Source organism: Bombina bombina, chromosome 12, assembly GCF_027579735.1.
Source record: "Bombina bombina isolate aBomBom1 chromosome 12, aBomBom1.pri, whole genome shotgun sequence".
NCBI classification, from domain to species: Eukaryota; Metazoa; Chordata; class Amphibia; order Anura; family Bombinatoridae; genus Bombina; species Bombina bombina.
Window position 1 is genome coordinate 133,299,777 of NC_069510.1, and position 13,742 is coordinate 133,313,518.

Here is a 13,742-nt window from a genome sequence, read left to right on the forward strand (position 1 = left end):
GAGCTACAAGATGGCGGCACCAGTATAAAATGCAGAGCTTTACCAGCTGGATTCTGTAATGAGATAAAGTGCACTGCTCCTATCACAGGATACAATAATACACAGTACAAGATGGCGGCACCAGTATAAAATGCAGTGCTTTACCAGCTGGATTCTGTATTGAGATAAAGTGCACTGCTCCTATCACAGGATGCAACAATACATGAGCTACAAGATGGCGGCACCAGTATAAAATGCAGAGCTTTACCAGCTGGGTTTTGTAATGAGATAAAGAGCACTGCTCCTATCACAGGATACAACAATACGTGAGCTACAAGATGACGGCACCAGTATAAAATGCAGAGCTTTACCAGCTGGGTTCTGTAATAAGATAAAGTGCACTGCTCCTATCACAGGATACAACAATACGTGAGCTACAAGATGACGGCACCAGTATAAAATGCAGAGCTTTACCAGCTGGATTCTGTAATGAGATAAAGTGCACTGCTCCTATCACATGATACAACAATACACAGCTACAAGATGGTGGCACCAGTATAAAATGCAGAGCTTTACCAGCTGGATTCTGTATTGAGATAAAGTGCACTGCTCCTATCACATGATACAACAATACACAGCTACAAGATGGTGGCACCAGTATAAAATGCAGAGCTTTACCAGCTGGATTCTGTAATGAGATAAAGTGCACTGCTCCTATCACATGATACAACAATACACAGCTACAAGATGGTGGCACCAGTATAAAATGCAGAGCTTTACCAGCTGGATTCTGTAATGAGATAAAGTGCACTGTTCCTATCACAGGATACAACAATACATGAGCTACAAGATGGCGACACCAGTATAAAATGCAGAGCTTTACCAGCTGGATTCTGTATTGAGATAAAGTGCACTGCTCCTATCACATGATACAACAATACACAGCTACAAGATGGTGGCACCAGTATAAAATGCAGAGCTTTACCAGCTGGATTCTGTAATGAGATAAAGTGCACTGCTCCTATCACATGATACAATACACAGCTACAAGATGGCGGCACCGGTATAAAATGCAGAGCTTTACCAGCTGGATTCTGTAATGAGATAAAGTGCACTGCTCCTATCACATGATACAACAATACGTGAGCTACAAGATGGTGGCACCAGTATAAAATTCAGAGTTTTACCAGCTGGATTCTGTAATAAGATAAAGTGCACTGCTCCTATCACATGATACAACAATACACAGCTACAAGATGGTGGCACCAGTATAAAATGCAGAGCTTTACCAGCTGGATTCTGTATTGAGATAAAGTGCACTGTTCCTATCACAGGATACAACAATACGTGAGCTACAAGATGGCGGCACCAGTATAAAATGCAGAGCTTTACCAGCTGGATTCTGTATTGAGATAAAGTGTACCATTCTGAAAAAAGAAACATTATTAATGTACTGTTAAAATGTGTTTACAGAGTTATCTGGCAGCTGTATGTATCAGCCGCCTTAGAACGATTTTACGTATCTAGCTGAATATCTGATCTGGGATAATGTCTTTATCTTTAGAACTACATTTATCCCGGCTGCCTCCTGGCAAATTCTAACACTTGATACAAGAAACAGGTGCCTGGCACAAGTGTATAAATGAGATCACTTGTACGTTACTAGAAACCTTTTTACTTTTAACAAACACATGAAACATTTAATTTAGCTGTTCAATAATTAATGAATTTCATTACTTTTTTTTTTTTTTTAATATTTTTTATTGAGGTAAAATTTGGCATATAAACAAGATATGTAAAACATTTTACAAGTGCCATCACAATAACACAGTATAAGATTCATCATACAGTTGAAAGACCATAAGCGTCATCAGTAATATCCACTAACAAAACAACAAGGTAACTAATGTAAAAAAAGTTTTTCAGAGGCACAATACAATCATGCCCATAATGGTTTAAGCCTCCTCTCTTGTTTAAAAGGGCCACTCTTGGACCCCTGGCTAAGTGAGAGATTTACCAACATGGGAGGCTAACTGTTAAATAGGAGATCACTCATGGATCTTGATTTGTTCACCTCATATTTTTTAAAGATTATTATTCTATATTAACACACTGTTAGGGATTATATCAAAAGAAAAACATGCAAATAGAACCTGGGTTAATCCCTTCTATCTGTCATTAAAGACTATATGTCCATGGGAAGATGAGTGCTGTAGTAATGTTTCAAGAGATATATTCATAAAGAAAGTATTGAAGATGCGGTACAAGTAAAAGAGAGACCGCGTAGTTAGCTCTCCTAAACAAGGAGATATATTATGTGGGGGAGGTGGTAACCTGAGTATGGTGAGTATAGTAATTTAGGCTACGTTCTTATACTATAGAGTAAACATGCCTCAGGGTGGCTCAGCATCCTAGCTATATGAAGAGAAGCATATATGGGTTAACAATAAATACTTAACAAAGAACCGGTGCATAGTGGGACAATGTCATATCCAAAATATCAGGGGAAAAAGGTCTAACTGTATGGGTCTGACACATCTTATAAAGCTTAGCTCTGGGACTATGATGAGGAAGACTGTATATAACGCAGGACCAGCCTGCGTGAATACTACGGTAAGTACATAGTTACCCATAGTGATATGTGACTTTACTAATGAGCAATAATCTAGGACTATCATGGAAGGGCATATGTGCGCATCTATTACAAGGAATAGATATGTCATTAAGACACAGTCAATTTTAATCTCTAATTGGGATGTAGGAGCCAGTATGGGATTTTTATAGTAGAAATGTTCCTAACTATGAAAGACTGCGCTTAGTTTGCTACCTGTGCCCTGTGACTCAGATTATAATGGAAACTAACGGTATTTTTAGTAGAAATTAGCTAAGAGCGATAGGAGGAACATTTGTATAAGGAAGGGGACAGAGAATTGTACCTTATAGGACAGCTATATCACTGTACTGACTAACTGTTTAGGCGGAGCCTCGGCCGCTGGCTACGCCCACACTGCAAGAAAATAACACTCAGTACTCAAAGTGTAATGTCCCCAAATAACTTATGATAAATGCATATATGGATATAGAAGTACTGAATGTCACACTTAAACGTTAAGCATACTCATAGAAAACTTCACATTTAGAATAGAGCATATTATAGATATTAATCTGAGCCTTTTCCTGATAGATTAGAGGTGCAATACCCATATACACAATTTCAGGGACATAGAAGGGGAAAATAGAAATAAAATGCTTGGAGGGGAAAAGACAAACAAAAAACTTTCACTCCATTTTTCCCTGTTTTCTAGCGTTGAAACTAAAGAGATGCAATCTTATCAATAAAACATTATGTTTAAACCACATTTGGCATGCAAACTAACAGTGTCTTGCGACTGGTACGCTACAGCCAATGTCAGACTGGCCATGTAATAATAAAAATGAAGTTTAGGTTGAATTCTTATGTTATACTTCTGCAGCAATAAAGACACTATAAGTGGTGGGAGCATATTACATCTGGTAAAAAACAAACCAGCTGAACCTTTTAAGTAAACTAGGGTTAAATAATCTAAAGGAGGTAAACTGTAGCATCGAGTCATTGACTATCATAGAGGCAAGGGTAAGTCTGAGATAAATCAGATGTGGTGCTTCAACATAGCAGATTGTTTACCCCACACCAGACCGCAGGCTAGAGCAATCCCTCCGGGCTAACTGTTCAGGTTGGTCTGAGTGCATAGCGAAGAGAGCAGAGACAAGTGTGCTACCAGGGAACAGATCTAAATTTATGGCTAGGAAAGAGGCCGCATCACCACTGCAGATGTTCTGGTGTTTGCCCAAAGTCTCTTCAGAGATGTGTGCGTTACACTGCAGAGGATCGCTCGAGAAGTAAGGTTCTGACAACGGTCTAGAGCCACAGCTAGCCCCAAATAAGCAGGGATTTCCAAATGCGGGTGAGAGATATTGTTCTCGCTGTTCTGCCCTCTCCTGGGTCCGGGGCTGAAGTTGCGGGTGCAGCGTTTTAATGTGGAGCCGGGCTCCCGCCCCAGTGCACTTTGTATCCGCAGGTGAATACAGCTCCTCACCTCTCCCGTCGCATAGTGTCTGCTTCTGTACACCGCGGGAAGATAGGCTGCAGCTCCCCGCCGCAAAAAGCTTGTTCAGTTGAGTTTCTAAAAACCGGAAGGTGGACTCAATAGAGCCTCGGGCTAACAGCTCCCAATCCTCAGCAGCCGCCATCTTGTTTCGCGTAGAGATTAATAAAACAACTGTTATAGCTGCTGGGATTGCTTCAATGTTGTAGATCAATAGTTTGGGTGCATGTATTGGCTTGCTATGTAAGATTTGTAATCCAATATATCAGCCACTGTCGGCCTCAGCTCATCAACAGATGTGTCCATGTGGTTGCGTTGCAAACCTTGTGTTATGCTTCAACAAGATACTCCAGTGTCCGTATTAAGTTGGTAATAGGCAGCAGAATGAGGTCTCCACTATGGTTGTAATGTCGCCCATTAAATCATGGTTTTACCCCAATCTTCAGGTTTCAGAGCCGGAGCCCAAACAATGTGCGTCCGGCTAGCTAGGCAGTTGGCTCCGCCCCCCCCAATTTCATTACTTTTGTACCTTTATTTTACTGTTTTATTTTTAGCCCTCAATCTCGCAGCAAGAAAAGTTATTTGCAGGAGTTTATATAATATTATAGTCTTTTTTTTTTTTTTCTCTTCTGGTTCAAGGATTCAGATTTTTTTTTTTTTGTTTAAATAATTTTTATTGAAATTTTTACATATTCAGTAACAAATTAAACAAACATATAAATTTTTGAATAACAAAGGCATGTGGATAAGCGTGACCTGTCATGTATCAATTTGCATTACAATTTCCCTTTATTTGTCATCACTTGGAAAGTTGGTTAAAAAGGAAATGGTTAGAGATAAAGTCCGCTGTTTACTCTTAATTAGCCATCAATTTACCAAAAATATGTTGTATAGAGTTAAGATGTGTAGAAATAGAAATAAAGATAGAAGTATAGAGGAGTCCTGGGGGAGGGGTAGGGAAGGGTGGGGGGAAAACCTCTCTGTGTGAAATCTGGTCGTTTGTTATTAGGTATAGCGTCATCAAGTGGACATTTATTGTTTTGTCCTTTGTTCCCACAGAAACAGAACATTAAGTATGAAGTCTTTTTTGCCTACATAACATGCATATCTTTTTTCCAAAGACAAGACATAGTCCACTTCGGTTTCCCATTGCTGGAGAGTGGGTGGTTGCTGTTGTTTCCATAATCTGGGGATAATGCGTTTGGCACACGTAAGCTGAATTTGTAGTAATTTTTTACGAAATGCACATCCCACGTTGGGAATATGGTTAAGTATAATCATAGGGGCCGAGAGGGTTATTTGTGTGTTTAGTGTGCAATTAATGCTTCTTTCAAGTGTGGACCAAAAGTGTGAAAGCACTGGACAAGACCACCATATATGGGATGGGGTGCCAATTTCACCACAGCGTCTCCAGCAACTACAGTTTGCCCCTGGGAATATTTCGTTTAGTCTATGTGGAGTCAAGTACCACCGTGAGAGAATTTTATAATTCGATTCTGCCATAGTTAAGGAGATAGAGGCTGTGTGGGTTAAGCGAAAGGCTCTCATCCATGCCTCTCTTGGGAATTGGGTTTGAAGTTCACGTTCCCATAGCTGGGTAAATGTGGGTAGCTTGTGTAGGGTAGATTTTTTTTAATATTCTATATGAGATGGAAAGGTGCGCTCTTCCTATATCTATATTTGTACATAATTGTTCAAAGGGAAAAAGCCTACGCAGGCAATCATCTTTATATGCGCATTCTACTATAGCATGTCTTATTTGTAGGTAAGAGAACCAGCTGTGGAATGGAGGGCCTAGGGCATCCCTTAGGGTTATCCTGTCTTTGATTTGAGAAGATTCGGTCAGCAAGTATATGGGTAAATTTTTGTGCTGTATATTATCTGAGTTATATTGAAATTGGTGTTGTTTAAAGAACAATGTGTTGTCTATTAGAGGGGTCATGGGTGCAAGGATTCAGATTTTATGCACAAACAAAATGTTTTTACATAGTTATATACAATCTAGATAACTTATTCTGGTACATCATGTTTTGATGTGTGGTATCTCTCGGTTAACATAGTCGCACACAGTAACTGCAGCAAGGAGGAAAATATCTTAACCCGGTCAGTGCTGACCCTTATTACACATTTATGCTAGAGCTGTTTTTAGTTGTTTGTATTTCATCTCATTTACATTACAATTTTTTTTTCTTTGTGTTACATACTTTGTAGTGTTCTCTCCTCCCTAGAGATAGCAGGATCTGAACACATGAAGGAACAACCATCTCTTGATTGGTATTTTCCTTAGGAAGAAAATCATATTTGGTACAAAATTTAGCCTTCACCTTGTGATTAGTATGAAATGTAGAATCACAAGGCAAGGTTAGCAATCTATTTAGCATAAAGAGTTTCTAAAATGTTATTAGTAAAAGTACTTTACCACACGGCTTTTGGCTAAGAGGTGAAGACGTCACCTCTTGGCAAAAAAAAGTTTTTGGCCATGGGCTACCGTAGCAGCAAAAAACAGCGAACGGTTGAAAAGAATAAAGCTACCCAGGTGCTGAACCAAAGATGGGTCGCCTCATAAGCTTACATTCCTGCTTTTTCAATTAAAGATACCAAGAGAATGAAGAAAATCTGATAATAGGAGTAAATTAGAAAGTTGCTTAAAATTGCTACTCTATATCGTGATAGAAAAAAATTTGGGTTTCATATCCACTTAAATTGTAACTAAACTGTGACAGAGGCGTTTGATACTGCTGTATCACAGAATAATACAATAATATACTTTTAAACAATCTGTTTAGAACACTTGTTATTGCATTTAATATGTTACATGTCAAATGAAACAAGGAAATATTTCAGTTTATAACGTCGGCTTCTTATGCACATCAGTTCAGGAATGTCAAACAAAACAAATGGACTCTATTATACCCTTGCAGATTTGCAAACCTAAGACTGACTTGAGCTATGATGTTATCTCATGCAATCTTCTTCTTTTGAAGCTGTCATGTGTTATTTGTAATATTAACAAATATTCCAATTAAAATTTAATAATAAAATACATACTCTGAATCTTTTCCAATTACGATTTCTAAATGAATGAAGACTTTATTTCCTATGTAATGCATAAACCATCTGAAGTCAATATCCCTATTGTCATTATATGACTATTTCTGTTTCTTAACTATTGATGACTGTACAATATTATAAAATTTAATAAAAAAAACAAAACATAATTTATGTAAGAACTTACCTGATAAATTCATTTCTTTCATATTGGCAAGAGTCCATGAGCTAGTGACGTATGGGATATACAATCCTACCAGGAGGGGCAAAGTTTCCCAAACCTCAAAATGCCTATAAATACACCCCTCACCACACCCACAATTCAGTTTAACGAATAGCCAAGCAGTGGGGTGATAAAGAAAGGAGTAGAAAGCATCAACAAAGGAAATTTGGAAATAATTGTGCTTTATACAAAAAATCATAACCACCATAAAAAAGGGGTTGGCCTCATGGACTCTTGCCAATATGAAATAAATGAATTTATCAGGTAAGTTCTTACATAAATTGTTTTCTTTCATGTAATTGGCAAGAGTCCATGAGCTAGTGACGTATGGTATAGCAATACCCAAGATGTGGCTCTCCAATCAAGATCCACTAGAGAGGGAGGGAATAAAATAAAAACAGCCATTTTCCGCTGAAAAAATGAATCCACAACCCAAAAAAATAAGTTTATTTTTATAATTGAAAGAAAAAAACTTAAATCAAAAGCAGAAGAATAAAACTGAAACAGCTGCCTGAAGAACTTTTTTACCAAAAACTGCTTCCGAAGAAGCAAATGCATCAAAACGGTAGAATTTAGTAAATGTATGCAAAGAGGACCAAGTTGCCGCTTTGCAAATCTGATCAACTGAAGCTTCGTTCTTAAAAGCCCACAAAGTGGAGACTGATCTAGTAGAATGAGCTGTAATTCTCTGAGACGGGGCCTGACCCGACTCCAAATAAGCTTGATGAATCAAATGTTTCAACCAAGAAGCCAAGGAAATAGCAGAAGCCTTCTGACCTTTCCTAGGATCAGAAAATAAAACAAATAGACTGGAAGTATTCCTGAAATCTTTAGTAGCTTCCACATAATATTTCAAAGCTCTTACCACGTCCAAAGAATGTAAGGATCTTTCCAAAGAATTCTTAGGATTAGGAAACAAGGAAGGGACAACAATTTCTCTACTAATGTTGTTAGAATTCACAACCTTAGGTAAAAATTGAAAAGAAGTCCGCAAAACTGCCTTATCCTGATGAAAAATCAGAAAAGGAGACTCACAAGAAAGAGCAGATGGCTCAGAAACTCTTCTAGCAGAAGAAATGGCCAAAAGGAACAACACTTTCCAGGAAAGTAGTTTAATGTCCAAAGAATGCATCGGTTTAAATGGAGGAGCCTGTAAAGCCTTCAGAACCAAATTAAGACTCCAAGGAGGAGAAATTGATTTAATAACAGGCTTAATACAAACTAAAGCCTGTACAAAACAGTGTATATCAGGAAGTATAGCAATCCTTCTGTGAAATAAAACAGAAAGAGCGGAGATTTGTCCTTTCAAGGAACTTGCAGACAAACCCTTATCCAAACCATCCTGAAGAAACTGTAAAATTCTAGGAATTCTAAAAGAATGCCAGGAGAATTTATGAGAAGAACACCATGAAATGTAAGTCTTCCAAACTCTATAATCTTTCTAGAGACAGATTTACGAGCTTGTAACATAGTATTAATCACTGAGTCAGAGAAACCTCTATGACTTAGTACTAAGCATTCAATCTCCATACCTTCAAATTTAATGATTTGAGATCCTGATGGAAAAACGGACCTTGAGATAGTAGGTCTGGCCGTAACGGAAGTGGCCAAGGCGGGCAACTGGACATCCGAACCAGATCCGCATACCAAAACCTGTGTGGCCATGCTGGAGCCACCAGCAACACAAATGACTGTTCCATGATGATTTTGGAAATCGCTCTTGGAAGAAGAACTAGAGGCGGGAAGATATAAGCAGGTTGATAACACCAAGGAAGTGTCAGCGCTTCCACTGCTTCCGCCTGAACATCCCTGGACCTGGACAGGTATCTGGGAAGTTTCTTGTTTATATGAGAGGCCATGAGATCTATCTCTGGAAGACCCCACATCTGAACAATCTGAAAAAATACATCTGGATGGAGAGACCACTCCCCTGGATGTAAAGTCTGGCGGCTGAGATAATCCGCCTCCCAATTGTCTACACCTGGGATATGCACCGCAGAGATTAGACAGGAGCTGGATTCTGCCCAATTAAGTATCTGAGATACTTCTTTCATAGCTTGGGGACTGTGAGTCCCACCCTGATGATTGACATATGCCACTGTTGTGATATTGTCTGTCTGAAAACAAATGAACGGTTCTCTCTTTAACAGAGGCCAAAACTGAAGAGCTCTGAGAATTGCATGGAGTTCTAAAATATTTATTGGTAATCTTGCCTCTTGAGATTTCCAAACCCCTTGTGCTGTCAGAGATCCCCAAACAGCTCCCCAACCTGAAAGACTCGCATCTGTTGTTATCACAGTCCAGGTTGGCCGAACAAAAGAAGCCCCTTGAACCAAACAATGGTGATCTATCCACCATGTCAGAGAGTGTCGTACATTGGGATTTAAGGATATTAATTGTGATATCTTTGTATAATCCCTGCACCATTGATTCAGCATACAAAGCTGTAGAGGTCTCATGTGAAAACGAGCAAAGGGGATCGTGTCCGATGCTGCAGTCATGAGACCTAAAACTTCCATGCACATAGCCACTGAAGGGAATGGCTGAGACTGAAGGTGCTGGCAGGCTGCAACCGATTTTAAACGTCTCTTGTCTGTTAGATTCAGTGTCCATGACTCTGTCTCTATCTGGAAGCCTAAAAAGTGACCCTTGCCTTCCTTAGATAAGATTCAAGCTTCCTATCTAAAGGATCCTTAAAGGAAGTACTATCTTCCATAGGAATAGTGGTACGTTTAGCAAGAGTAGAAATAGCCCTATCAACTTTGGGGATTTTTTTCCCAAAACTATAGATTTAGCTGGTAAAGGATACAATTTTTTAAGCCTTGAAGAAGGAATAAAAGAATTACCTGGCTTATTCCATTCCTTATAAATCATATCAGAAATAGCCTCAGGAATAGGAAAAACCCATGGAGAAACCACAGGAGGTTTAAATACAGCATTTAAACGTTTATTAGGCTGAACGTCAAGAGGACTGGTTACCTCAATATCCAAAGTAATTAACACTTCTTTTAATAAAGAATGCATATACTCAATTTTAAATAAGTAGATTTGTCAGTGTCAATGTCTGAGGAAGGATCTTCTGTATCAGATCCTCATCAGAAGAGGATAAATTATGTTGTTGGTCATTTGAAATTTCATCAACTAAATGAGAAGTTTTAAAAGACCTTTTACGTTTATTAGAAGGTGGAAATGCAGACAAAGCCTTCATGATAGAATCAGAAACAAATTCTTTAAAATTTACAGGTATATCATGCACATTAGAAGTTGAAGGAACTGCAACTGGCAATGTACTATTACTGATGGATACACTATCTGCATGTAAAAGTTTATCATGACAACTATTACAAATGACATTTGGCGAAATAATTTCTACAATTTTACAACAAATGCACTTGGCTTTGGTAGAACCGATGTCAGGCAGCAATGTTCCAGCAGAAACTTCTGAGGCAGGATCAGATTGAGACATCTTGCAAAATGTTAGAGAAAAAACAACATATAAAGCAAAATTATCTATTTCCTTATATGACAGTTTCAGGAATGGGAAAAATGCAAATAGCATAGCCCTCTGATAGAGAAAAAAGCAAGAGGCAAACATCAATGGGGTATTGATATTAATGAAAAAGTTTGGCTCCAAGTATGACGCACAAAATAACAAACTTTTTTGGCGCCAAAAATAACCAGAAATGACACACTCGCGTCACTAATGACGCAACCGTGTGAAAGGTCTCGGCGTCAAGTATGACGCCGGAAATGACGAAGTTGCGTCATAGACGTATTTTTTTGCGCCAAAAATATTTTCGCCCCAAGAATGATGCAATAAAGTTTAGCATTTGACGTACCCGCGGGCCTAAGACCGCCCGCAATTTGCAAGAAGTAGTCAATTGAAAAAAAGACTAAACCCCAGGTAAGAACTAAATTTCTTTAAAAAATATTTATATTCCCCAAATATGAAACTGACAGTCTGCAGAAAAAAATACACGAACCTGACTCATGGCAAATATAAGTACAATACATATATTTAGAACTTTATATAAATGCATAAAGTGCCAAACCATAGCTGAGGTGTCTTAAGTAATAAAAAACATACTTACCGAAAGACACCCATCCACGTATAGCAGATAGCCAAACCAGTACTGAAACGGTTATCAGTAGAGGTAATGGAATATATCGTCGATCTGAAAAGGGAGGTAGGAGATGAATCTCTACGACCGATAACAGAGAACCTATAAAATAGACCCCCGTTAGGGAAATCATCGTATTCAATAAGTGATACTCCCTTCACATCCCTCTGACATTCGCTGTACTCTGAGAGGAATCGAGCTTCAACAATGCTGAGAAGCGCATGTCAACGTAGAAATCTTAGCACAAACTTCACCACCTCCATAGGAGGCAAAGTTTGTAAAACTGAATTTTGGGTGTGGTGAGGGGTGTATTTATAGGCATTTTGAGGTTTGGGAAACTTTGCCCCTCCTGGTAGAATTATATATCCCATACGTCACTAGCTCATGGACTCTTGCTAATTACATGAAAGAAATGTATATATATATAAAAATAAAAATCAGATTAAAAAAAAACAACTTTACACAAGAAAGTATATTCTGTTTGTAAGGAATTTTAATAGTTTTCTTGTGTATGTGTTAGAAATAAAACGTCTCCATTTTTCTTATACCAGGAAGTAAATGTTGCAAATGAGGAAGTGGAGAAAATTGGTGCGTTGTTGGACCAAGAGCGACTTAAGAGAATTGATGCTAATGAGAAACTTTCATCAGTTGAAGAACTTCATGTTAAGGATATTGCTGAGCTGGAAGAGAGAGACGGGTACGCCCACTTGTTTTTCATTTAGAGAAGACATTTAATGAGTAATGTAGATCGTCTTTTGCTCATTCTGTATTTTTATATGAACGGCCATTTGAATTTTGCTGGAGATGAAGTGTAGTAATTGACCTTTTATAACATCCGGGTTACAAGTAGCGCTGCCGTTCGTGCATGTATCATAGTCAAATAAAAGGTAGAAGCCTGCACGCCCCTCTAAAGACTCTTCAGGCACTGAGATGCCCATAGTGCACTAACTACAACACTCAGGCTTCTATCTTCAGAGCAGTCCAAAGCTCCGGCTGTGCTAACAGCCTTAAAGGAACAGTCAATAAAGTAGATTTGCGTAATCAATAAATACCTTATAAAAAGACTATACAAAATAGCACTTAGTCTGAACTTCAAATGAGTAGTTCTGACAAATTTCAAAGTAATGTCTATTTCCACTCCCCTGTATCATGTGACAGCTATCATCCAATCACAAATGCATTTACGTATATTCTGTGAATTCTTGCACATGCTCAGTAGGAGCCAGTGAATTTAACGTGTAAAATATAAAGAGACTGAGCACATTTTGGTAATGGAAGTAAATTGGAAAGTTTGTTAAAATTGCCTGCTCTATCTGAATCTTAAAAGTTTAATTTTGACTTGAGTGTCCCTTTATATCTATTACATTGTATACCAATTGTATTATATGTATTTCTATAACATGGAATCTGATTGTATTGTATTTTATCTGAAGAGTTTTTCACTTGACTTAATATATATGTGAGAGCGACCAATCCTGAGTCACTCCTTTTTATTATAATTAAACAGTGTGACCCTGGATCCTAGAATTAGCATGGGCTCTACTGCACTTGGGTAAGAGCCCTTACAGTTTCTCGCCTTGGTCTCCTATCTTTAGTGACCTGTCTAGTTCCTCAGTTGTACCTAAGGGGATTTCAGACTCGGATAGCTCCTCAGAAGAGGTTTCCTTACCTGATTCTCAGGACCTTCCTCTCTGGTTATTTTACGCTTTAAACCATTCATGCTTTATTAACCCCTTTTATTCACATAAGACATTCTCGTCATGCGCATTGCTACCAGTAGGTGCATGTTGAGCCCTTCTTGTCATGCAGTGGTATTGCTGATCAAACACGTGGGATGTCACAAAGGGGGCTCAACCAGGATACCCAAGCAGCTACAGACATCCAAGCAGCTGAATATTGGGAACAGTGAGTGCTAAAATCTTGAAAATAAAATATACATATTTTTCACGTTATGATTTTTAAATTTACATTTTTTATATATATGTGTGTGTGTGTTTTTGCATTTTTTGACTGTATTTTCCACAGTTAACCACCTTTTATTGCACGTGTACATGTTTGCATAGGTAACCAACCGGTATCCTTACCGGAGATCTATCCAGGCATTGCACTATTTTGATCTTCTGAGATTGTCTCTTCTATTAGTGTATTCATTTTTTGCACTTTATATCTATTGCATTTTATACCCATTGTATTATATGTATTTCTATAACATTGAATCCGATTGTATTGTATTTTATCTGAACAGTTTTTGACTTGACTTAATATATATGTGAGAGCGACCAATCC

The 13,742-nt window shown here is 38.2% G+C and overlaps 1 protein-coding gene across 2 annotated transcripts in view; it reads left to right on the forward strand.

Moving 5' to 3' along the window:
- CDK5RAP2 (CDK5 regulatory subunit associated protein 2) overlaps positions 1 to 13,742 on the forward strand; it is a 538,634-nt gene that overhangs the window by 41,658 nt on the left and 483,234 nt on the right. For both annotated transcript variants that reach the window (XM_053695716.1, XM_053695717.1), the window contains exon 7: positions 12,008 to 12,153. In XM_053695716.1, coding sequence (XP_053551691.1) covers positions 12,008 to 12,153 — 146 coding nt within the window. The remainder of the gene's footprint in view (positions 1 to 12,007; positions 12,154 to 13,742) is intronic.